The sequence below is a fragment of the Lactuca sativa genome, chromosome 3 (assembly GCF_002870075.4).
Source record: "Lactuca sativa cultivar Salinas chromosome 3, Lsat_Salinas_v11, whole genome shotgun sequence".
Classification (NCBI taxonomy): Eukaryota; Viridiplantae; Streptophyta; class Magnoliopsida; order Asterales; family Asteraceae; genus Lactuca; species Lactuca sativa.
Genome location: NC_056625.2, coordinates 241,814,115 through 241,840,557, shown reverse-complemented (window position 1 = coordinate 241,840,557; position 26,443 = coordinate 241,814,115). Strand labels below are relative to the sequence as shown.

The window sequence follows — 26,443 nt, the reverse complement described above, 5'->3', positions numbered from 1 at the left end:
ACCACCAAATTCTTCTAAAGAGCTCAAGATACAACAATGGAGGCTAAGGGTTAAGATTTAGGGTTTTAGGGAAATGAAGGTTGGTAAAGAGGCCAACCCTAGGGACTTAAGGACCTTATATAGGGTGCACCACCCTAAAACTAGGGTTTCTTATCCTCCACGTATGCTAAGCGTAACCCTCGTACGCGCAGCGTACGAGGCCTGACACCCACCATCAAACTCCACCTTAGTACGTTAAGCGTACCATGTGGTATGCACTGCGTACTAGCTTCTTAGATAGTATGCTAAGCGTACCATGTGGTACACCCCACGTACTACTCTAAGGACCAATAATGCAATAATTAAATATAAAAGGGCAAATAAGGAACATACCCAAATCCAAGTGTTACAAATTATAAGACAATAATATCTACTATTCTTCAAACGGAGATACATAAGTTGTAATTTACAAATCGGTTGTGTATTGGTGTTACATTAACGCATCAATAACTTGATGTTATAAAACGCAATATCATATGATACCATGATGAATGAAGGAATAACTGATCACTTATCTTAGAGCTGACGACTGATCTGAATCGGAATTTGGTAGTGGCGTTGGAAAGCACACTTTGCTAGTTAGTCCAAGGTCTATACTTGCAATTGTAGTTACAAACTTATCCAAGTGCGGGACTGTTGGATTAAGGTGTCCAAGGTGTTGTTTGTTTCATCTCGCAACTGTTTGTTTTTTAAAAGTCTTTTGAGTCAAAAACCTCTACGCGTACTCTGTTTGGTGCAACACTTGTACTGCCTCTTCCAACCTCTTCCAACCTCTTCTTCTTCTTTTTTTATTGCTGAAATTTTGATTATATGTTGTTAAAATTTTATTTCACATTTTTTTCGTTTTTTTTTTTTCGTTTATTCTTGTTGAATTTTTTTTATATTCAATAATGATAATTTCATGATGAAATATCATTATTTTTTACTAAAATATCTTTATTTTTTGTTGAAATATAATTATTTTTTACTGAAATATCATTAATTTTTACCGAAATGTTATACATTATTTAATTTTTCGTATTAAAAAGCTATTTTCGGTTTATAAAATTAGTTTATTTTAATTTTTTAATATCCGCAGCAGTATGCAGATGTTAAAAAAACAAACACGCTTCTTATTACAGTATGCAGCCGTTTAGTCCGCCTCTTCTACTGCAAAGGGTTGCAGAGGTGGTCCGTAGATTTCATGAATTTTTGCCTCAGAAAATCAAACAGCACCTAAGCTAATAACTAAATTGGTATATTCTTGAACTAGAAGCAAAGTCTTTTTTGGATTTCCCTCATAACCAGTAACCGAATAAAATGACTTTTGGAGAAAAAGGATGATTTGTTAATTTATTATATGATTAATAAGTCGAAATAAATAATTTATTAATATATTATATGATTAATATATTAATATTAAATAGTTATAATTAATTTAAATTAATCATAAATTAATTCGAATTAGTTTCAGGTAAATTATAATTAATTGGATGTGTAGGGACTAAGCTGTAATTGTTCAATAGTTGAGAAAAATAGGGTTTCTAGTGTAACACCCATAAAATTCATGCCAGATTAAAACTTTTAAAATCATTTCAACATCATCAAAACATTACAAAACTTGTTTTCAAAATGTATCATATCAGAGTCTTCCCAGAAACATAAACAAAATAGGAGGAGTGGTATGATCATGCCTTCGCCTTGCCGCGATCCCCTGATGTACCTGAAACAATAAATTGAAACTATAAGCCCGAAAGCTTAGTGAGTCCCCCCAATATACCGATACATTGCACATAACACATATATAAACAACAACATGTACTGGGTCCTCAACTTTACAGACTGGATTACCCCCTGGGCCCACAGTGTGAGTCTGGATTGCCTACAGGCCCACAGCTCACATCTGGCTTGCCATCGAGCCCACAATACGAGTCTCCCTCAACTTCTAACTAAAATGCTCTCGAGCCACAATACGAGTCTCCCTTAGCTCGTATCTGGAATGCTCCCGGGTTTGTTGGTTACCGCACGGAGCAGTATCACCTCAACCCATCAGACATAACATGTTAACATATAACATAACCACTGAGCATGCAAATAATCATATAACAGCACATGTAATCCTATAGATCAACCTAACTGGCACAACCACTAGCATGCAACACTAACTCGTACCCAACATACTAACACTGCTAGGATAACATATTCAATGGGCCGACCTTGGTACCTTAGACCCCTTAGTATAGTGAGGATGACTCACCCCGCAAATGTCGACTCGAAAGATAAGCTTAAACTCTCGGATCACCGCCAAAAACTCCACCACCTATATTCAACACATCACAAAGTTCATAAATTCCCAAGATGCCCCCAGAAGTCAACTGGTCAACCCTTGGTCAAAGTCAAAGTCAACTATCAAGGTCAACAGTCCATGTTGACCTCAACTCGTCGAGTACCCTCAACTACTCTCCAAGTTCTTGCTTAACTTGCCAACCCACCTAGTCTCTCAACTGACTCGCCAAGTCCAAGGCAATCTTCATTGGACTCGCCGAGTCTATGACAATCTTTATCGGACTCGCCGAGTCAACCATGCCACTCGCCGAGTCCCTTCAGACCTTCATCCATAGAGATGCTTTTTAAACCATGCCAATGCTCTATCCTGCAAGTCCATCTTCCCAAGGCATGCTTATCATGTAAAGTTGCAAACTTTACGTGGATACATGGCTCTAATGACTCATAATGCCAAATCCAAACTTGAAATAGAGTTTAACTCAAAAGGAAGGTTTCATACATGAAAAAGCTAGAAACTTTATGAACCTAGATCCCATGGAGGGTTCAGATCTGAAGTTGCAACTTTAGATCTAGCTCACACAACAATAACTTCATAACCAAGCCAAAAAGCCCAAAACTTCACCCATATAAGATCTAGAAAGAAATGAGGCCAAGATCATGAATTGATACCTCAAAAGGAGCTAATATAGGTTTTGTAGATCCATACGAGTCTCTTGCTGCTAGCTACTTGACCTTCAAGCTCCCTTCATAAGTTGCACCTTCCAAAGCTCAAAAACACACTCAAATGAAGCTCCCATACGAAATAGGGTTTGTTGGACTCACTAGAGGTTGTAAGGGACTAAGGGGAGGCTAATGATCCCTTAAATAGGGTGCAAAACCCCGGAAATTAGGGTTTCACCCTCCAACTCCAACTCGTCAAGTTGGTCACTTAAACACGTGGCCCAATCTCGCTGCTACTCGACGAGTCAGGGCATCCAACTCGTCGAGTAGACCTTGAAACTTGAAAATTAAAGCCATGATAATAATACCTGAGAATCGGGGCGTTACATCTAGAATCTTCTAAGCATGACCGGGTTTCTAGATACTTCTAAGCATGGCTGATATTGGCTAGGGCTTTTAGGGTTTCTAAATTAATCCTATTGGATAATTAAGGAGATGGATAATTACCTAATTCAAGATATTATTATTATATTCGAATTAGGGTTATCCAAGGCTTCCTTATCAATTATAAATATGGTCTCTAGTTTTTGTCCACTCATTCATACTCTCAAGAGCCGAAAATTTGATCTAAACCTCCTCTCTCCTCAAGTCTTCTAGTTTATTAGGGTTTTGGGTACAAGTCATTAGAGACATTCAAGCTTTTGGTGCTTGCTTTCCAAGGAACTACAAGAGGATTCAATTTGATTATTTTCTATAATAATCAAAATGTATGTAACACTAATCTTTATGTTAATTTCAATTTTCATAGCCTCTCTCTAGGGTTTCTTGATGTTCTATGTTTATTGCTATCAATAGAGAAAACATAGATCATCTCTAGGTTGCATGTGGACTTAAGGGTTTAAATGTTTTTCTACCACATGAATTTTTTATAACCTAGAAAACCTGTCAGAATTGACCTTGCATTAGATTTTGCATCAAATTATTTTTGGGGTTGTTGAATCGATAATGCATTTGGTGTATTGCATCTGGGCTCACAATTCTATGATATTTATGGGTTAAAATCAAATGCAAGATCCTTGTTTTCGAGTATATGTTCTGGTTCACTGTAATATTTTCGGATTCAATTATATGTTATGGATTAAAATCAATTTTGAGTTGGATCATGTGTTTCTGAGCATCTTGTTCTAGGCACGTATCTCTCAGTTTGTTCTGCTGATGGTTTAATGGAGCGATGGTGAAAGGCGGAGGTGATGGTCTTATTGTCGATGGAGTAACTGAGTGAGATATGGTATGTGTAAGTGGTGTTCTCATGGTACCGGTAGAAAAGGGATGGGACCCATGTATATATTTAATAGCTTTCTTATGAGATGAATAATAAATAAATGAATAAATAAGCTTAATATAGTCTTTTTATGTTTGGTAGAGACGAATCAAAAACCTAACATAATAAATCTCTCTGCTATATTCAACCAATCAAAAGCATACATAATTTCATTCAATTCTCATAAATTAGTAAACAAAATTCAAAATCAAAGTTCTTAGGATCCAATCAAAATCACTTTCTTGCTATAATCATCATTTGGTATATTCCATTCAAAAATCAAAGATGAAAGTATTATAGTCAAAGTTGAACCTGAGATGGAATTGCAGGATGGAGGTGTGACATATGTGGAGTCTGGTATGGCCGGAGGTTGAGTGGTAGCCGTCTGGAACTGTGGCCGACGATGGAGGTACGGCCAAAGAGAGACGAATAAGAGATGTTGTTGTTGGTAAGTTCTTCCGGCTTGTGACTTCCCTCGTTCGATAAACAATATTTTAGCATGATTTTATATTTATCATATAGCAAAATCACCTTATTTAATAAATACTTTTGAAACTATACATAAGTAAATAAAATTTTCAAAAACTAACATGTCAAAAAGTCAAACTTATAATATAAAACCAATCAAACAACATAAAATCGTTACAAATGACGAGTTTTTTCTGAAAGTCTTGTAGCTGAAAAATATATTTACCAATCAGAGGTACTTTGAAATTTAATTACACGTTAATTGTAGTTTTTTAAAAGCAAAAAACAAACTAAATATCCTCGTTCCCATTAAGCATTATAAAGACACGTTTTCTCATACATCTCCCTGTCGGTTTCTTCCACCTCCGACACTAACTACAACCTCTCTTTCCATCGTAGCACCGACACTAACTACAACCTCTCTTTACAAGCTGGACTACCCTGTGGGCCCTCAGTACGAGTCTGGAATACCTATCGGGCCCTCAGCTCGTATTTGGAATGCCATCGAGCCCTCAGTACGAGTCAGGAATGCCTATCGGGCCCTCAGGTCGTATCTAGAATGCTCCCGAGTCCTCAGTATGAGTTTGGAATGCCTACCGGACCCTCAGCTCATATCTAGAATACTCCTAAGTCCTCAATATGAGTCTGGAATGCCTACCGGGCCCTCAGCTCATATCTGGAATACTCTAGGTTTTGTTGGCTACCGCATGGAGCAGTACAACCTCAACCCAACCCACATAACATATAACATAACTACTGAGCATGCAATAATCATATAACATCACAGGTAGTCCTACAGATCTACCTAACTAGCAAAACCACTAGCATGCAACACTAACTCATACTCAACATTTAACACTACTAGGTTAACATATCCAATGGGCCGGCCTTGGTGCCTTAGACCCTTTAGTATAGTGAGGATAACTCACCTCGCAACTGACATCAGAAACTAGAAATCTTCAACTCCCAGATCACCAACACGAACTTCACTACCTATAAATACCATAAAACCCTTTTTCATAAGTTTCCAAATTATCAGAATACCCTCAAAAGTCAACTTGTCAACTCTTGGTCAAAGTCAACGCCCACAGTCAAAGTCAACAGTCCATGTTGACTTGACTCGTCGAGTACAGTTCACCGACTCGTCGAGTCCTTCCTGAACTCGAGAAGTCGTGAAATCCTTGATTGGCTCGTCGAGTTCTCCTTTAACTCGCCGACCTCATACGTGCCCAAGAATCGGGAGAACCCTAGTCGACTCGCCGAGTTCAAGACAAACTTCAACGGATTCGTCGGGTTGTTCATCCAACTCGTCGAGTTCACGGCCAAATTCAATGGACTTGCCGAGTTGTTCATCCAACTTGCCGATTCCTCATAGACCTCCATCCATGCAGACACTTTTTAAGCCATGGCAAGGCTCCATATTACAGATCCAAGCTTCTAAGGCATGTTTATCACGTAAAGTTGCAAACTTTACGCACATGCAAGGTTCTAAAGGCCCTAAATGACCAATCTATGCTTCCAATGGGGCTTTACACCTTGGGAGAGTCTCATTCTTGCACAAGCTGGAAACTTTATGTACTAAGAAGCCCAAAGGAGCTCAGTTTTGAAGCTACAACTTCAGATCTGAGATTGCAAAGAAGAGTAGCTTCCAATCATACTATGAAAACCCTAGAATTTGCTCAAGGAGGGGATCTAGAATGAATGAGGTTAGGGTAATGATTTATACCTTCCAGAAGATGCTAACTACAATAGATCTCAGGCCCTTCAAGCTCCTTGCTTCTGAATGCTTGATCTCCAAGCTCTTTTCTCCAAGAAAATCCTCCTCCAAGCTTAAGAATGCATAAAATGAGCTCACACACGATTAGGGCTTTAGAGGGACAAGAGGCAGTGAAGGGGAGGCTGGGGATAGCCAATGATCCTTTAAATAGGGTGAAATACCCCGAAATTTATGGTTTCATCTTCCAGTTCCTACTCGTCTAGTCCCTTTATAGACTCGGAGAGTAGGTCACTAAATATGCGATCCCACCTCGTTGCTACTCGACGAGTAGGGCAACATTAACTCGTCGAGTAGGACTTAAAACCAAAGAAATTCTTATTTAAATCAATACCTGAGAATCGGGGCGTTACAAAGGTACTTTTAGCACTTTTTTATTTAAAAAGGTAAACATAAAAGCCCCCACAACCCAAAATAATTAATGTCAGAATTAGGAAACCACCGTTAACCCACACTTTTCGTTTGCCTCATCGGAATATCAGATGCTCTAGGTTTTTTTTATCAATTCCAAAATATATATAAGAGATTCCACATACTCACATAAAATAATATATGTACATAGCAGACATTGCACACGAGGGAGGGATTTGTCCCTTGGTGGTACGACGGGGGGGGGGGGGGGGGGAGGAAGTTCTCAAGCTACTTAGGGAGGAGAAAATGACTCAACGATAATCTGTTTTGAAGTCGACCGTGATGGTTCACAACGACTTTCATCGTTGTGTCCAGGAAAGGCAATGACCCACTGCAACCGATGATCTCCAGAGTGGGGCTCTCCGGCTTCAACTAATAGATACAGGTTAAGATTCACGATGGAGAAAATGGATGGAGTAAATTTTGAAATCAGTGCAAAATTGACATTTCGATACGAAAAGAAACCATCCCTCTATTGTAACAACATCAACATTCGTTGAGTATATCTTCAAAATTACAATGCATAGTCAATTTATTTATAGATAGATGATATTCGATCAATATTAAACAACTTACAAATCCAGAAACTTAAACAAAAGAGAATACATGAAAATAGAATATTGCAAGCACCGGAGAGAAAATGGCCGACCGACATGGGAGGTACAATAGCGGTATGTGGTGCTATCTACAAGAACCATTAAGTGTAGCACCTGGTTCTTGGTACGTATTCTTTGTAATTAACTACTTAAATATTTGCATTTTTGGCCTTGGACTTGGCGAGTTGAAGGACCAACTCGCCGAGTAGAAGCGGGATAAGACGCGGGGTCTAAGCTATGGACTCGGCGAGTCGGTCCCCGGACTCGGCGAGTAGACCTTGTCTGGAAAAAAACCCTAATCCAAGGGTTTGCACCCTATTTAAACACTTTAACTCGACCTCCTTTGTCCCGTTTACTCCCAGAGGACCCCCATAGCAAATCCTAGCCGTTGTTGAAGCAAACTAGAGCATTTGAAGTGAGTTGGTGTTCTTGTGATCCAAGGAAGGAAGAGAAGCTTGAAGGATCAAGAAAGGACTGAAGGGGATCCGAATTTGTGCATCATTTGCAGCTCATTCAAGGTAAAAAGTATGTACCTTGATCTTCCAAATGCTAGATCCCATTTTGTGTAGTTTTAGGGCTTTATGAGCCATTTTAGCTAACCAACCATGAATGCAAGCATGTTTGGGGATGAGGGTGTGGATCTAGGACCCTTGAGGGGTCACAAAGCAGAAAGGGGGTGCTTTTCCACCCAAGAAAGGCTCCATGCAACTCAAGGGCTTGTTTTAGGACCTTTTGAGCTTAAAGTCCCATGCAAGTACGTAAAGGTTGTAACTTTACGTGCTACAGTGGTCCTAGGAGCATAGATCTATCCTTTGATCAAGAGTTGTACATCAGAAATCGAAGATATAGTGAGAATATGCGACATACTCGGCGAGTCCATCCTTGGACTCAGCGAGTCCAAGCTTGAGTCCCAAATCAGTTGAGGGTCAAAAGGACCCAGTTGAGTGTGGAAAGGTTTTAGGGAGTCCCGGGGAGTGACCCACTATTCTGGACTAAGCCATTGTTCGGGATATTCATGGGACTCGGCGAGTACATGAGCAGAATTGGCGAGTCCAAGGCAATCTTCTTATGGATGAAGATGAACTCGACGAGTTGTTCATACAACTCGGCGAGTCAAGGACATGACCTGTTTATCAGTTGAAGACGAACTCGACGAGTTGTTCATACAACTCGGCGAGTCAGATGAAGATTCAGTCGATGTTCATTTAGAAGGAAAACTCGACGAGTCATCGCCTAACTCGACGAGTAGAGATGGGTATAAGGACAAATGGAAGGATAGGGACTTGGCGAGTTGGGGAGCCAACTCAGCGAGTCAGGTCAACTGGTAGTTGACTTTGACTTTGACTTGGTCGGGGGTAAGATGGTCATTTTACCCTAAGGACAGTTAGCAGTGTTTGATTGAGTGTTTTGTGGGAATTATAGCCGGAGGATTTCCGGAGCAGCAGCAACAGATAGACAATTCCCGTGCAGATCAGCAGCTACTTCGAGGTGAGTTACCTTCCAGTAGCGGTGGGTCTACGGCCACAATGTCGGCCCATCAGTAGGAGTTGTATGATTAGATGATTGTCTATGTGATATTCATCTAGGTTTGCTACTACCTGATATGTTTATGTGCTATTAGGGTATGATGTTATGTGCTAGTGACAGTAGGGGAGATAGTCCCCAGATTACCGGTCGATAGGGCCGAAGGGGTAGTCATGCCCAACCATGCTAGATAGATTATGTGATATGTGTTATGTGGTAGTAGTAGGGGGTGAAATAGTCCCCAGTATCCATTCGAGAGGACCGAAGGGGAGACCAGCACCTAGATATGCTAGTCAGTATCCGGTCGAGAGGATCGAAGGGGAGGCCAGCAACCAGATATGTTAGCCAGTATCCGGTTGAGAGGACTGAATTGAAGGGGTAGGTCGGGCACCCAGATATGCTTGAAAATGTATGTATGTTATGTGATTGTATGGTAGGTGGTACAATGGGGGAACTCACTAAGCTTCGTGCTTACAGTTTTCAGTTTTGGTTTCAGGTACCTATTCATCGCAGGGGAAGGATCTGGCGCGGTAGCGACACATCATACACACACACACACACACACTGTTTTCCGCCTTACGAACTTGTTCTGGGATTTGTACTTTGATATTTGGTTGTTTTCATATTTTGGTTTTCAGACACGATGTATGTTATGAAATGGTTTGATCAGACAATGTTTTATTTACAAATATTTTCCAAAGTATTGATTTAAAAACGAAATTTTTGGACGTGAAATTTGGGTCGTTACAAGTTGGTATCAGAGCCCTGGTTTGAGGGATTCGGACGCACCTTCGGGGGTGTCTGAACTCAAATCGAGGGATTAAAGGATTTTGAAAAAGAAAAAGTTTTCCGAAAGATTAAGTAAAGAGTTTTAAGGAAGAACGAAGTGTGTGATGTGCGCGACCGGCCGAGCTCAAGTAAGTCTTCCCCAAAGTACCCATACAAGTTATGTTATGTTTAACAGTTTCAGTAGAACAGCATGCTAGAATAGGACTAATGATCTAGGAATGATGCCTTACGTGCCTACTTTATGTGCTTCAGATTATGAGAATTGCATGCTAGTATTGAGTAGAAAATAGTAGGATATCCTGTTTAGGTTATGCCTGATAGTATGAGTTTAGCATTGTATGCTAGTACAGTTTCTCTCTATGAGAACGGATTGCTTGAGATTGTTCCCTTTTTTTTTTGAATGATGCTTGCTTTGTGCTTTGTGGGCCTTGAGTTATGGGAGTTAGCTATTAGGTGAATACGTTAAGGTCACATGTGGACAGGGTTGGATAACCTTAGAGGATTGGATTTGACCCTATTGCGTAGCTCTTTGTCTGAGTCCTAACCGTTGCAGTGGGGATGAGTCCCTTACTCGAAGGATTATCTAAGCCTCGTTGCATGTGATTGTATTCAGATAATATCTAATTGGCATTACAAAGAGGCCCTCGGTAGTTGAGGACTGGTTTGGGTGGATTCGGAGGTTCCCTAGGGTAAGCCTAGGAAGAGAGTAGCAGAGATCAGCAGTGGTAAATGGACCCGGTGGAGTCAAGGTAGTCCTTGAGGAAGGTACGGATAGATGTGGAAGGTAGTATGGGCCCGTACTACTGAAAGCAGAGGATCCGTACCCGAACTGAGGAAGGCCGAGAAGAGACCGGGGAACTTGTAGTGGGTTTGATCCCTCAGAAGGCATCAGTATCACTAACAGTTGTTTTTATGTATTGTAGAATGGTGGTACTACGTCAGAGGCCAGTGGTTGGCAGTTCAGGGGAGGGATCGGGTTCGGGTTCAGGCACCGAACCAGTGGATGATAGGTTGTGCGAGTCCACTGCTTCAGAGATCACCAGAGGCATCCTTGATTCGACCCCCATCATTTTCGGGTCGATCAAGGAAGGGATTGTTGAGCTGATGGAAGATCGCCTCAGGGCGTTCAGGAGCAACATGGCATCTGGCCAGTCAGGATCTCGCACACTGTCCTTTAAGGACTTCAGGGGCAGTGGTGCGCCGGATTTTCATGGGGCGAAGGACCCCATAGTTGCCAGATGATTGATTACAGACATCGAGTTTGCACAGTTGACTAGCTTCTGTCCCGAGGGGTCGAAGGTGAGGTTTGTAGTAGGGTGTTTGAGAGACACAACTAGAGACTGGTGGGAGTCTGTTGGTGACTCATTGGGAGCCTCGACTGTTAAGGCTATGTCATGGTCAGACTTCGTGACCAGGTTCTGAGTAGAGTTTGCTCCAACCGTAGAGCTTCAGCAGCTGGCCAGAGAGTTTTTGGATATGAGGCAGACCACGGAGATTGTGGCGGAGATCACTGCCAAGTTCCGGGAGAGGGCGTTGTTGGTGCCCCATTACCCGGGTGATGAGGATATAAGGAGGACCCGCTATCATGACATGCTATGAGTTGATATTCGGGAGCATGTTAGTTTTTCCGCTAGCCCTACTATGGAGTCCATGATTGCCAGGGCCAGGGAAAGGGAGATCGACTTGGAGCACATCCGGAATAGGAAGGCAGAGGAGGGGCAGGTTACGGGGGCTTCAGGGAAGAAGCCCAAGGGACCAGACGCAGGGCCGAAAGGCCAACAGGGGCGAGGCCGCTGCAGGAAATGCGGCAAGACACACGAGGGAGCGTGCAAGTTGGGATCGTCAGGCTGCTACAAGTGCGGCAAGATGGGGCACTTCAGCAGGGATTGTACCGCCCCTGCACCTATGATACAGACGTAAGAGTTGTTGTGTTTCCACTGCAACCAGAGGGGCCACAAGAAGGCCAATTGCCCCCAGTTGACAGTAGCAGCGCCAGTAAAGGCGCCAACTCCAGCGACCCTGCGGATTACTGATGGCCGGTAGGGCAAGGCAGAGGCTCTAGTGGTGAGGATTCGGGCATTTCAGTTGACTACCGAGGAGGCACACGCCGCACCCGATGTGGTGACGGGTATGATTCTTTCTCTCTATTTTATTTATATGGTGTTATGATGTTGATATGTGCTCTGTGTATATGCATTTAGGATCGTTCCATGTGAACGGTATCCTAGTACAGGTGTTGTTTGACTCGGGTGCCACACGATCGTTTGTTTCTCTTGTGCTTAGCAAGAAGTTCACTGAGTCTTCGGGCATGTTGGATTGCCCTTTAGAGGTAGAGATTGTCGATGATGATCGATGCGAGCAACAACGGTGTTCATAGATTGCGTTCTGAGGCTATTTAAGGAGCGCTACTTGGTAGACTTGGTTCCCATTCCGTTGCGTGGGAACAAGGTGATTATAGGCATGGATTGGCTTAGCTCCAATAGGGAGGTGATAGATTGGGCTCAGCAGCTGGTGCGAATCAAGACCCCAAGTGGGGGAGAGATGGTGATCCACGGCGAGAGGCCACAACATGGACCCACAATATGTTCAGCAGCGAGAGCTAGGCGCTACCTTCAGCAAGGTTGCACGGGATATGTCGCGTATGTTATGGATACCCGGGAGGCGGGTAAGGCGACGGTGAGCGAGGTTCTGGTGTTGCGAGACTACGCAGATGTGTTCCCACAGGAGCTTCTTGGGATACCTCCGGAGCAACAGGTGGAGTTCAGGATCGACCTAGTCCCTGGTGCGACTCCGATAGCCAAGACACCGTATCGGTTCCCTTATATGAAATTGACATTATTACTGTAGTTACCTAGGGTATGCATCATGGTTATACATAATTAAGATCTTATACCCTGAGAATGTTTGATTTAGCCTTATGTTCTGTTCTTGCTTGATTGGGAGCTTAGGGTAGGATTGAATATTCGAAAGTCTATAGGGTCCAGCATTTTGTATGGCTCGCATACACTAGTTTTGCAGGGTTGGTGGAAGTTTTGTGGGTGAATAGGTTGTTCAGAATGAGTCCGCCGACTCGAGGCATCTAGCCTTCCTTTAGGAGTAGAGCATGAGTGCTCGATATGATTATGTGTATTGTTAGGGCATTGTGATGATACTTGGGACAAATATGGGTAGGTGTGGAAGGTAGTATGGGCCCGTACTACTGAAAGCACAAGACCCATACACGTCACAAGGAAGTCACAACCCCTAGTGTTTTGTCAGGGGTTGGTCCCCAGTATTTGTATGAGTTATCTGACGCCTTGTGTTATGTTTCAGAATGGTGATGACCAGGCGCTTTGTTACTGGATCCAGTTTAGGATCAGGATCAGGATTAGGAAAGGGCGGACAGGGGGAGCTGACAGTGCCCGAGACTATTAGCCAAATGAGGCCAGACGAGATGGATGACAGGATCCGAGAGATCCTGCACGATGAGGTTGCTGCATTGTTCCGGACCGAGTTGCCGGAAATGTTCGGGTCGATTAAGACCGCCATAGTGGAGTATTTTGATTAGCGCTATGCTGCCCTTGCAGAGACAGCCGCCGTAGCAGCTGCATCAGCTGTATCTGCGGCATGGGGAGGAGTTGGTAGGGGTTTTCAGTACAGGGACTTCGATAAAACGAAGCCCCCTACTTTTGATGGGACACAAGATACCATCAAGGCTATGAGATGGATTTTAGATGTGGAGGGGTGTTTCTTCACCTGCTCATGTCCTGCTGACCAAAAGGTCAGGTGTGCTCTGAACCTGCTTAGGTCCGGGGCCAAGGACTGGTGGAGACTGGCGACTGGGGCTTACATTGATGATCAGAGAGTTGCTGTTACTTGGGAGAAGTTCAGGGATATGTTCCACGCCCATTACATTCCTAGGGTTGAGCGGGAACGTTTGGCGCATGAGTTTTTGAGTTTGAGACAGGATGGGGAGTCTGTGATGGAGATCACCCGTATGTTCACCGAGTGGGCGATGTTCTGCCCAGAGTTTGCTTCTGAGCAGTCTCAGATGACCTGTTATCTGAGTATACTCAAGACTAATATCCGACAGTTTGTATCTACCCAATGATGTGATAATCTTCTGGAGTTACAGGAGGCCGCCAGACGGCGGGAGTTAGAGATTGAGCTGCAGCTGAGGGAGCAGCGGTCGGCCCCGACACAGTCATAGCCGACACCGAAGCGGTCTAAGACCGCTGATACTAGGACCGGGGGTCAGCAGGGCCGCACTTGTGGGAAGTGTGGAAAGGTTCATTCTGGTGTATGTCGGGCTGGTAGTGGGTGCAACAAGTGTGGCAAGGAGGGGCACTACACGAAGGATTGTCACCAGGCCGCCCCAGTTCAGGGTATGAGGTTATGTTATCACTGCAATCAGGTTGGCCACATGAGGGCCAACAGTCCACTACTTGCCGCCAAACCGGTGCAGGATGCAGCGCCAGCTACTTTGAGGATCACAGATGGGAGACTAGTCAGGGCAGAGCCTCCGAAGGCTCAGGGCCGTGCTTTCCAGCTTACGACGAAGGAGGCCAAAGCAACACCAGATGTGGTTGCTGGTATGTTTCTATCCTCATCTTGTTTTCTTTATCTGTTGTATGCTTATCTGTTGTACCTGTAATTAGGTACGTTTTTGGTGAACTCTTTGCCTGCTTTGGTCTTATTTGACTCGGGGGCGAGTCGGTCCTTCATATCTCAGTCTTTTAGTAGGGAGTTCAGTGTGCCAGTGGGCGAGTTAGAGTGTCCGTTGCGAGTGTCTATCGCCAACGAACATGGGGTTTTTTCTTCTTCAGTTTATTGAGGGTGTGACTTGGAGATTTTCGTGGTGTCCTTTCCGATAGATTTGATTCCGATCCCCATGGGGGAGGTGTGCGTGATTGTGGGAATGGATTGGCTCAGTCGGTTCGGTGCTATGATTGATTGCGAGGGTCAGCGAGTGGTGGTTCGACCCAAGTGAGGGAGAACTGGTTATATATGGCGAGGGCACCAGAGTAGGATCAAGGTTTTGTTCAGTTGCCAGGGCTCAACAGTACATTCAACATGGGTATATGGGTTATCTAGCGTACGTGATAGACACGCGGGTTAGGGACCAGATCTCGGTTTCCGATGTAGCAGTGGTCAGGGAGTTTGCAGATGTGTTTCCGAAGGAGTTTCTAGGGATACCTCCGGAGAGGCAGGTTGAGTTCAGGATCGACCTGGTGCCAGGTGCGGCTCCTATCGCTAAGGCATCGTACCGATTGTCGCCACCAGAGATGCAGGAGCTGTCGTTGCAGCTACAGGAACTGCTGGGCAAGCAGTTCATTCGACCTAGCAGAGTTCCATGTGGAGCGTCGATTCTTTTTGTCCGGAAGAAGGACGGTTCGCACCAAATGTGCATTGATTACCGGGAGTTGAACAAGCTAACAATGAAGAACCGTTACCCACTCCCGAGGATAGACGATCTCTTCTATCAGTTGCAGGGCGCATCTTGGTTTTCCAAGATAGATTTGAGGTCTGGGTATCATCAGGTCAGGGTCAGAGAGGAGGACGTGGAGAAGACCGCGTTCCGAACTCGTTATAGACATTAAGAGTTCGTGGTGATGCCGTTTGGGCTCACCAACGCACCAACAATATTTATGGACCTGATGAATCGGGTCTACAGACCGATGCTTGACCGCTCAGTCACAGTATTTATAAATGATATCTTGGTGTATTCCAAGACCCGAGAGCAGCATGAGGATCATCTGCGAGAGCTGTTAGGAGTCCTGCGGCGAGAACGGTTAAAGTTCTCGAAGTGTGAGTTTTGGTTGCGAGAGGTCCAGTTCCTCGGACATCTCGTCAACTAGGAGGGGATTTTGGTCGATCCGGCCAAAATCGAGGCGGTCATGCAGTGGGAGGTCCCGAAATATCCCTCAAATATTAGGAGCTTTCTGGGATTGGCAGGATACTACCGGAGATTCATACAGGATTTTTCCAAGATTGCAGTACCCCTCACTCGTTTGACGAGGAAAGGGGTGGATTTTCAGTGGGGCCCCAAGCAACAGAGGGCGTTTAAGACCCTCCGTCAGCGTTTGTGTGAGGCACCAGTCTTGACACTCCCGAAGGGAGTTGAGGATTTTGTGGTGTTCTGTGATACATCCATCACAGGGCTAGGAGCGGTCCTCATGTAGAGAGGACGAGTGATAGCCTACGCGTCACGGCAACTGAAGCCGCATGAGGCACGATACCCTACGCATGACGTGGAGCTAGGGTCGGTGGTGTTCGCCCTCAAGATATGGAGACATTACCTTTATGGGGTCCGTTGTACCATCTACACAGATCACAAGAGCTTGAGACATATCATGGATCAACCGAAGCTGAACATGAGGCAGCGTAGGTGGCTGGATGTAGTCAAGGACTATGATTATGAGATCCTTTACCACCCTGGTAAAGTGAATGTGGTTACGGATGCTTTGATCCGCAAGTCGGCTAGGTCTTCTACCCCTACGATATGTATGAGGATAGCGGTGGATTCTCCGCTTGTGAGTTTGATCAGAGATGCCTAGATAGAGGGAATACGACCGGAGAATTGGAAGCTGGAGAGGATCAAGGGTTAGAATACCAGGTTCGTACAGGATAGTCGGGGATTACTGACCCGATGCGGTCGGGTTTAGGTTCTGATGTCTGGTGGGGTTAGGCAGATGGTTATGGAGGAGGCTCATTAGTCTCACTTATCTATTCACTCGAGGGCCACCAAGATGTACCAGGATTTGAGTTTGAGCTACTGGTGGCCGTGTATGAAGCACGAGATTGCTTGGTACGTCAAGAGGTGCTTGACCTGTAGGATGGTCAAGGCCGAGCATCACAGGCCGCATGGCAAGCTGCAGCCTCTGAAGATTCCCATGTGGAAATGGGAACAGATCACGATGGACTTTATCACAAAGCTACCAAGGACGGCGAAGGGGTTTGATTCCATTTGGGTCATCGTGGATCGATTGACCAAGGGTGCCCATTTCTTGGCCATACGAGAGAGTTCGTCGACCGAGAAGTTGGCCGAAGTGTACGTTCGCGAGATCGTGTCTCGCCATGGGATTCCCGTTTCCATTGTCTCTAATTAGGATGTTAGGTTTACCTCCCGCTTCTGGCAAAAGTTTCATGAGGAGATGGGCACGCGATTGCACTTCAGCACATCATTCCACCCGCAGACAGACAACCAGAGCGAGCAGACTATTCAGACCCTCGAGGATATGTTGAGGGTGTGTGTCATTGACTTCGGTGGGAGTTGGGATTCTCACCTACCGCTTGCAGAGTTTGCCTACAACAACAACTATCATTCTAGTCTTGGCGCCCCGTCGTTCAAGCTGTTATACGGGCGAAGGTGTCGCACCCCGATTTGTTGGGGTGAGGTGGGTCACAGAGTGATGGGTCGGACGGAGGTGGTCTTGCAGACTACCGAGAAGATTCAGCAGATCAGGCAGAGACTGCAGCCAGCTCAGAGTCAGCAGAAAAGTTACGCGCGACAGATGCCGATCTGAGTTGGAATTCCAGGTATGTGACATGGTACTTTTGAAGGTCTCGCCCTAGAAGGGTGTGATCCGCTTCAAGAAGAGGGGAAAATTGGGCCCTCGATATATTGGGCCATTCAGGGTCATTGCCAGGGTTGGCAAAGTGGCTTATAGGCTTGAGCTTCCAGAGGAGCTTAGCCGGATTCACAGCACGTTCCATGTCTCGTAGTTACGGAAGTGCATCTTGGACCAGGAGGCGATTGTATCGCTGGATGATATTCAGGTCGATGAGCGCCTGAACTACGTGGAGAGGCCTGTGGCCATCTTGGAGAGGAAGAAGAAGATTTTGCGGAACAAGGAAATACCTTTGGTGAAGGTGCAGTGGGAACATCGAAGGGGATCCGAGTGGACATAGGAGCCGGAGGCAGAGATGCGCGAGCACTACCCAACGTTGTTTGTTCCAGAGGACTTCGAGGGCGAAGTCTAGTTCAAATGGGGGAGAACTGTAACACATCGACTCTCAGGTATTGATTTAAATAAGAATTTCTTTGGTTTTAAGTCATACTCGACGAGTTAGGGCTGCCCTACTCGTCGAGTATCAACGAGGTGGGATCGTGTATTTAGTGACCTACTCGCCGAGTCCATAAAGGGACTCGACGAGTAGGAGCTGACAGATGAAACCCTAAATTTCGGGGTATTTCACCCTATTTAAAGGATCATTGGCCATCCCCAGCCTCCCCTTCATTTCCTCTTGTCCCTCTAAAGCCCTAATCGTGTGTGAGCTCATTTTGTGCATTCTTAAGCTCGTAGGATGATTTTCTTGGAGAAAAGAACTTGGAGATCAAGCATTCAGAAGCAAGGAGCTTGAAGGAATTGATATCTATTGTAGTTAGCATCTTCTGGAAGGTATAAATCGTTACCCTAACCTCATTCATTCTAGATCCCCTCCTGTGACATCCCCATTTTCACGGCCATAAAAGACCGATTTTTGTTTGTACTTTGTTTGAAAATCAGAGTAACATTTTAAATAAAAGTGTTGCGGAATTTATCCCAAAACAAAATATGATAAAGATTTATCAAAAGCATTTCCATAGAAATGTATTTAATTAAAAAGACTCGGGATGTCATGTTCGATACAGATCATAAGCATAAACAATACAACATAAGCCTTACTACATTATTTCATATCTACAGGCCTATATCCGTAATCCCTCATCCAAAACATCACATCTATGCTCATGCGCCACTACCTGTAATACAAGAAACTGAGTGGGTTAGGCTTGGGAGCCTGGTGAGCACATAGGGTTTTCAACCCACAATAAATAATTTTATTAATTTCATCAACCAACAATAACCCGATTACTCGTTCCCGTTATCCTCACATTACGTCCCTAAACACCTATCATAAGGGACCTATCCTAAGGATCATCATCGGGATGGACACTACTGCTAAGGGGATTCCTCAGCAATAAATGTCCTAAAGGAAACCATGTGGGGGATGGAGTACACCGGTGAACACATCGCTCACAAACACCTACAGGTTGCGAGGCTGTTAGTGTTCCACTGGACTGTCTAGAAGAGTCTGTGGTCGTCATCCATAATCTAATAGATGACAGAATCAACAACAACAACATCGAGGCCTCTCATCATTTTATCACACATCACCTATTACATCTACCCATGTTTTACCCCAACATTTTTGTAGATATAAAATACATATACAATTCAAATCATTGAAAACATGTATAAAAACGTTCATTCAACATAGACAACAAGTATTCAGATAATATGAACACATAGCACGTAATTTATATAAAATACTTCATATTTATGTGTAAGCTGAAAGTAACTATGCACTCACTTGAAAGGTGGTGACTCAGCACTCGGACAGTGCTTCGATACTCTTAAAATAATTTTCCTTCGATAAAACCTAGTATCAATACCACTAGGGTTTAGTCTAACGATAACCACAACAAATTAATAGTCTAGCTATTATTTTTATTATATAAGCGTTAAATAACACTCAATATAATTCATAATAATAGTCCAAATAATTATTTTAAAGACCTAATAACATTACTATAATTATTTGAAAGCTATATTAAAAATTGCATAAGCGTGGCTTACTTACAGCGGATTCTAAAGAAAACCGGGCTTTGCTTGGAGCAGCGTTTTGAAACCGAAAGGCCCTTTTTCTCGGGACTCCAGGAGCCTCGGGTGCTTCCTTAGGGTGCTAGGGGATTTTTCCTAGGGTTTAGGGGTGGTTTGGAACCTTAGAGAGAGAAAGGATTTTGGTGCATGAAACTCGGCAGCCTTCACTGCCTTTTATAGGCCGAAGTTCGGACATTACACTGGGCGTTCAGCATGCTTACGCTGGGCGTTCTTCGGATAGGAAGGCCAAGTGGCAAAGACTCGGTGGTGCGACGTGGCTTCTTCTGGACTGAGCAAGGCTATGCGAACGCGGCGCGTACGAGATCGGACGTTGGGCGTAGCGAGGGGGCTACGTGCTACGATCCGAGGCGGCTTCAGCGATCATCATCGGACGGCTGGGAAAACGCCACGTCAGCGACTTTGTATCAGATCTCGCAAAATCGAGTGCCAACTTCAAAAATTCGTATCTTTCTCATACGAGCTCCGTTTTTGACGTTCTTTATATCCACGCGAAGGCGGGAATGTACTCTACAACTTTCGTTTAGACTCCGTCGGCTAATTTTGAATCTATTTTAAAAGTTATATTATTAACAGGCCGGGACAAGATTAGTCCGTTAAATTCTCATAACTTCTTCATCTGACATCTGTTTTCGCCCATCTTTTTCTCGTTACGTTACTCTTAACGAGATCTTCGATTCTCGTTTAGGTTGTGTCGGCTAAAAACCACTCGATCTAATATTCGAATTTCAGGTTGTACACTGCTAAGCCGAAACTTCGAAAAATCATAACTTCCTCATACGAAGTCAGATTTGGGCGTTATTTTTATGGACGCTCTTGGTTTAACGTATTCTATGACTTTCGTTTAGACCACTAAGGCTAAAACTTGCTCTATCGTAATTCACTATTTACGCTTCCCGGTATCGTGCCGGTTCTGTCGCAAAACTTCGACGGGTCATAACTTCTTCGTTATAACTCGGATTTCGGTGCTCTCTATATCCCGGAATCCTTGTTTCAACCACTACAACTTTATATAAAGATATCGGGCTTATCTCACACTTTAATTTTGACGCTCGTTTTTATTCTTTATTAATTATACATTTATAATTAAATAATAAGCACATAAATACACATAATTCACATAATACTCAAATATTTCATCTTTATTACTTCAAAAAGAGTTACAATAGTTGACCTAGACTATTACATTGTCAAAAATGCTTAGCCCCGAAACCCGAGCGTTACACCTCCTTGGGCAAATTCTAGGGTTTTCATAGTATGATTGGAAGCTACTCTTCTTTGCAATCTCAGATCTGAAGTTGTAACTTCAAAACTGAGCTCCTTTGGGCTTCTTAGTACATAAAGTTTCCAGCTTGTGCAAGAATGAGACTCTCCCAAGGTGTAAAGCCCCATTGGAAGCATAGATTGGTCATTTAGGGCCTTTAGAACCTTGCATGTGCGTAAAGTTTGCAACTTTATGTGATAAACATGCCTTAGAAGCTTGGATCTGTAATATGGAGCCTTTCCATGGCTTAAAAAGCGTCTGCATGGATGGAGGTCTGCGAGGACTCGGCGAGTTGGATGAACAACTCGGCGAGTCCGTTGAATTTGGCCGTGAACTCGACGAGTTGGATGAACAACCCGACGAATCCGTTGAAGTTTGCCTTGAACTCGACGAGTCGCTAGAAGACTCGGCGAGTCGACTAGGGTTCTACCGATTCTTGGGCACGTATGAGCTCGGCGAGTTAAAGGAGAACTCGACGAGCCAATCAAGGATTTCACGACTTCTCGAGTTCAGGAAGGACTCGACGAGTCGAGTCAACATGGACTGTTGACTTTGATTGTGGGCGTTGACTTTGAACAATAGTTGACCAGTTGACTTCGACCAATAGTTGACCAGTTGACTTCTGAGGGTATTTTGATAATTTGGAAACTTATGAAAAAGGGTTTTATGGTATTTATAGGTAGTGAAGTTCGTGTTAGTGATCCGAGAGTTGAAGCTTTCTAGTTTCTGACGTCAGTTGTGAGGTGAGTTATCCTCACTATACTAAGGGGTCTAAGTCACCAAGGCCGGCCCATTGGATATGTTAACCTAGTAGTGTTAAATGTTGAGTATGAGTTAGTGTTGCATGCTAGTGGTTATGCCAGTTAGGTAGATCTGTAGGACTACCTGTGATGTTATATGATTATTGCATGCTCAGTAGTTATGTTATATGTTATGTGGGTTGGGTTGAGGTTATACTGCTCCATACGGTAGCCAACAAACCCTAGAGTATTCCAGATATGAGCTGAGGGCCTGGTAGGCATTCCAGACTCATACTGAGGACTCGGGAGTATTCCAGATATGAGCTGAGGGCCCAGTAAGCATTCCAGACTCATACTGACGACTCGGGAGCATTCCAGATACGACCTGAGGGCCCGATAGGCATTCCAGACTCGTACTGAGGGCTCGATGGCATTCTAGATACGGGCTGAGGGCCCGGTAGGCATTCCAGACTCGTACTGAGGGCCCAGGGGGTAGTCCAGCTTGTAAAGTTGTGGACCCAATGCATGCTGTTCTGTTTTGATTGTTATGATATGTTAATGTTGATATTGCTATGTGGACTGTATGTGTATCGGTATTTTGGGGGTAACTCACTAAGCTTTCAGGCTTACAGTTTTAGTTTAATGTTTCAGGTACATCAGGGGATCGAGGCAAGGCCAAGGCGTGATCGTACAACTCCTCCTATTATGTTTATGTTTCTGGGAAAAAACTCTGAGAATCAATATTTTGAAAACAAAGTTGTAATGTTTTGATGAACTTGACATGTTTTAAAAAGTTTAAATTGGTTTGAAATTTTGGATGTTACAACCTTTCCTATGTTTTGATAAATAAAATTGGGAAAACTTCAATAAAGTCCCTATATATTGTCCTCATAATTGATTTAGTCATTATATATATATATATATATATATATATATATATATATATATATATATATATATATATATATATATATATATAATTCACTTAAGTCCTAAACACCAGTAATCGTATTCAATTTAACCCTTTGACCCGGTCAACAGGTCATCCAACTTTCAAAAATTACATTTTTGGCCCATATTTCAAAATTTAATCCAAATTTAGTCTAAAATTTACACTTTTGCCCCAAATTTTACATTTTGTTACAAATTTTGTCCAAACTTTACCCTTTTTGACCAAATTTTAGAATTTTATTATGAATTCATCCTAACTTTAGTTTTTTTTTTACAACTTTTTTTCTCAAAAAAATATTTCTAATATGTTTTTTCTTTATAAAATCATATTTATATAAAAAAAAACGTATTTTCACATAAAAATCTTATATTTTCTATATAAAAACTTTTTTTAAAAGTTTTTTTGTATATGAAATATCTAGTTATAAAAATATGTATTTATTAAGTATATAAATATATACAAATCCATTTTTATAAAAAAAATGTATACAAAAACATATTTTACAAAAAAATGTATACAAACACCTATCACTTATATATATATATATATTCACATAAATAAGCGTGTTATAAAATCGTGTTTGTTTATATTTTTTTATAAAAACATGTTTGAAGAATTTTTTTTTATATAATACGTGTTTGTATACATTTTTATAAAAACGTGTTTGAATAATTTTTTATATAACACGTGTTTTTATATATTTTATAAAATCGTGTTTGTATACATTTTATAAAATGTATACAAACAAGTATTATATAAAAAATTATTCAAACACGTTTTTATAAAAAAGAATGTAAAGAAACACGATTTTATAAAAAAAAAATATAAAATAGGTGTTTTTATATAATTTTTTTATAAAATACGTTTTTGTATACATTTTTTTTTATAAAAATGGATTTGTATATATATTTATATACTTAATAAATACCTATTTTATAACTAGATATTTCATATACAAAAAATTTTAAAAAAAAGTTTTTATATAAAAAATATAAGATTTTTATGTGAAAATACGTTTTTTTATATAAATATGATTTTACAAAGAAAAAACATATTAGAAACAATTCTTTGAGAAAAAAAGTTGTAAAAACTAAAGTTAGGATGAATGCATAATAAAATTCTAAAATTTGGGCGAAAAAGGTAAAGTTTGGACCAAATTTGTAACAAAATTTAAAATCTGAGCTAAAAATGTAAATTTTAGACCAAATTTATAATAAATTTTGAAATCTGGGCCAAAAATATAATTTTTAAAAGTTGGATGAAGTTTTGACCGGGTCAAAGAGTTAAATTGAATACGATTATCAGTATTTGAAACTTAATTGAATAAAAAATATATATAAAGACTAAATCATTATAAGACCAATATGTATTTATTACAGTTTTCCTAATAAAATTCAAAATACAATCAATTAGTAAATATTTTTTCAAAAATCTATGGTGATGTACAAAACTCTACAAATGACAAACTTAAACATTTTTATAGTACTATCCCTCTAAACTTAAACATGACTCTCACCTTGCATACGCCCATCCATGCCGCTCCTCATTCCCTAAGCCTAAAGTCTCTCTTTGATCGTAAGGCCAAGTTTTAAAGCTCCGTTCCAGTTGCAGATGTTTGCTGCGCTGATGGCGATTCAAAAAAATGGTGCTTCTTTTATCGTCTCCCATCCCTTAAACAAATCCAAAGATATCTTCGCTACTCATTATTCCCTTCGTTCTTTAAACCGTTCATCATTTTCAGAACCACGTAACCAAATCTTACCCCCCAAAACGATTTTAGGTCGTTTTCATTCGACTTCTTCCTCCAATCGAGCTAAACATCCTCGATCTATATTTGAGCAAATTACTAACCTTGATGATGCCCTCAAACTGTTCGATGAAATGACACATAAACAACCTCTGCCTTCAGTTGTTAAATTCAGCAGGTTGTTGCAAGCTGTTACCAAAATGAAACAATATTCTTGTTCGATTGAACTTTTTAAACAAATGACTCTCCTTTGTGTTCCTGTGAATGCCTACACTATTAGCATTGTGATCAGGTGCTGTTGCCAAATGCACCGCACAAGTGAAGGATTTGCAGTCTTAGGCTATGGCTTCAAACGCGATATATTACCAAATGTCTGCACCTTTAGCACACTCTTAAATGGACTCGTTCTAGAAGATAGAATCCTCAAAGCTGAAAAATTATTCAAGAAGCTGATCAAAGAAGGAGTTTGTGAGCCTAATGCAATTATGTACAACACTATGATTAAAGGGCTTTGCAGATTTGGTAATAATGATACGGCCATTGCTTTGATTAAACTGATGGATGGAAGGGGTTGTAAACCTGATGTGGTCACATATAACACCATCATTGATAGTCTTTGCAAGGACAAAATGGTCGATGACGCTTTAAATCTCTTCAATGAAATGGTCTTCCACAAACACATCCTTCCTAATGTTGTGACTTACAGTTCTTTGATTCATGGCCTTTGTAACTTATGTCGTTGGGATGATGTCTCTAATTTGCTCAAAGAGATGGAGGACCAAAGTATCTCTCTAGATGTTCGGACATATAGTATATTAGTTGATGCACTTTGCAAGGAAGGGAAGGTGGAGGATGCAAATTGTATTATCAACTTAATGATTGAAAGAGGGATCAATCCTAATGTAGTGACTTACAGTTCGCTTATTGATGGGTATTGTTTGCGAGGTGAAATAAGCAAAGCAAGGGAAGTGTTAAATTGGATGGGGTCTCAAGGTCTGGTCCCTGATGTTGTTACTTATAGTAGTTTATTGAATGGTTATTGTAAGAAATTGATGGTAGAAGAAGCCATGGATTTGTTTCATGAAATAACTAAAAAAGGTATGAAACCCAATGTGATCACTTACAGTACCATGATACAGGGATTGTTTCACGTTGGACGTGGTAAAGTTGCACATGAGCTGTTTCATGAGATGCGAGCACACAACGTGATTCCAGATGAAATCACTTACGGAATAGTTTTGGAGGGTCTATGCAACAACAATCAAGTGGACGAAGCACTCTCTTTGTTCCATTTGATGGGTGGCAACAAACTAAATTCCAATATAAAGGTGTACACTATACTCATTGATGGTGCAAGTAGAACTGGGAAACTTGATGTTGCAAGGGTTCTTTTTAATGACCTAAATGTTAAAGGGTTGCAACCTGATGTTAGGACATATAATGTGATGATTAATGGTTTTTGCCGTGAAGGTCTTGTGGGGGAAGCAAAAGAGTTGTTTCTTAAGATGGAAGAAAAAGGTTGCCTGCCAAATAGCGTGACTCACAACGTTCTTCTCCAAGGATTTCTTAAAAACCAACAACTTGATACCATAGAGATGCTTTTACTGGAAATGGAAGGAAAAGGTTTCTCAGTTGATGCTTCAACTGTATCACTATTACTTGATCATATAAAAGCTAGATCTTTAGATGCTTCTTTGCTTAAGCTCATTGGTAAGCTTGTGCCAAAAGGAGTGGATGCTCTTTGATTTACAGTATAAATGGCATCTTGGTTTGTATTGCAAGTTTGTTATGGTTCAATTATCTTTTTTTGTCATATTTTGACTCGCGCTCTGCTGTAATCTGCTTACTTTTTCAATTTTATATCACATTTATGTTGAACTTTACATTTACATATGTGGTATATTTTAATATCTACTCAATATTTGTCTATTATTATCAGCCTTTCAATACGACCATATATATATTTCAGTGTATGTTTGTATTTAACTTGATGAACTTAGCATGTAATTCCATGCTTTTCCCTGAGTATTGCTAACATGAAGGGTAATATCATATGCTTTATTATGGAATTTGGATGAACATAAGAATAATAAAACGTTTTTAATTTGATGTTATGGACTGCTTGGATGTTTCATAAAAAGGAGAGGCCACAAAATATCTTTTAATTATTCTTGGCTGATAAACTTCATTGGTGATATGGTTCATGTGTTGGTATTGGAGAAAGGGGATGATGTAAGTTTTCTGTATGA

At 41.8% G+C, this 26,443-nt stretch overlaps 1 protein-coding gene across 1 annotated transcript; it reads left to right on the top strand.

Moving 5' to 3' along the window:
- The first annotated feature begins 23,951 nt into the window (after positions 1-23,951).
- On the top strand, positions 23,952-25,969 carry LOC111898327 (putative pentatricopeptide repeat-containing protein At1g12700, mitochondrial). Its single transcript, XM_023894249.3, has one exon. It carries the CDS (start codon positions 24,059-24,061, stop codon positions 25,937-25,939), a length of 1,881 nt encoding a protein of 626 aa, XP_023750017.1. The 5' UTR covers positions 23,952-24,058; the 3' UTR covers positions 25,940-25,969.
- Positions 25,970-26,443: the final 474 nt, after the last annotated feature.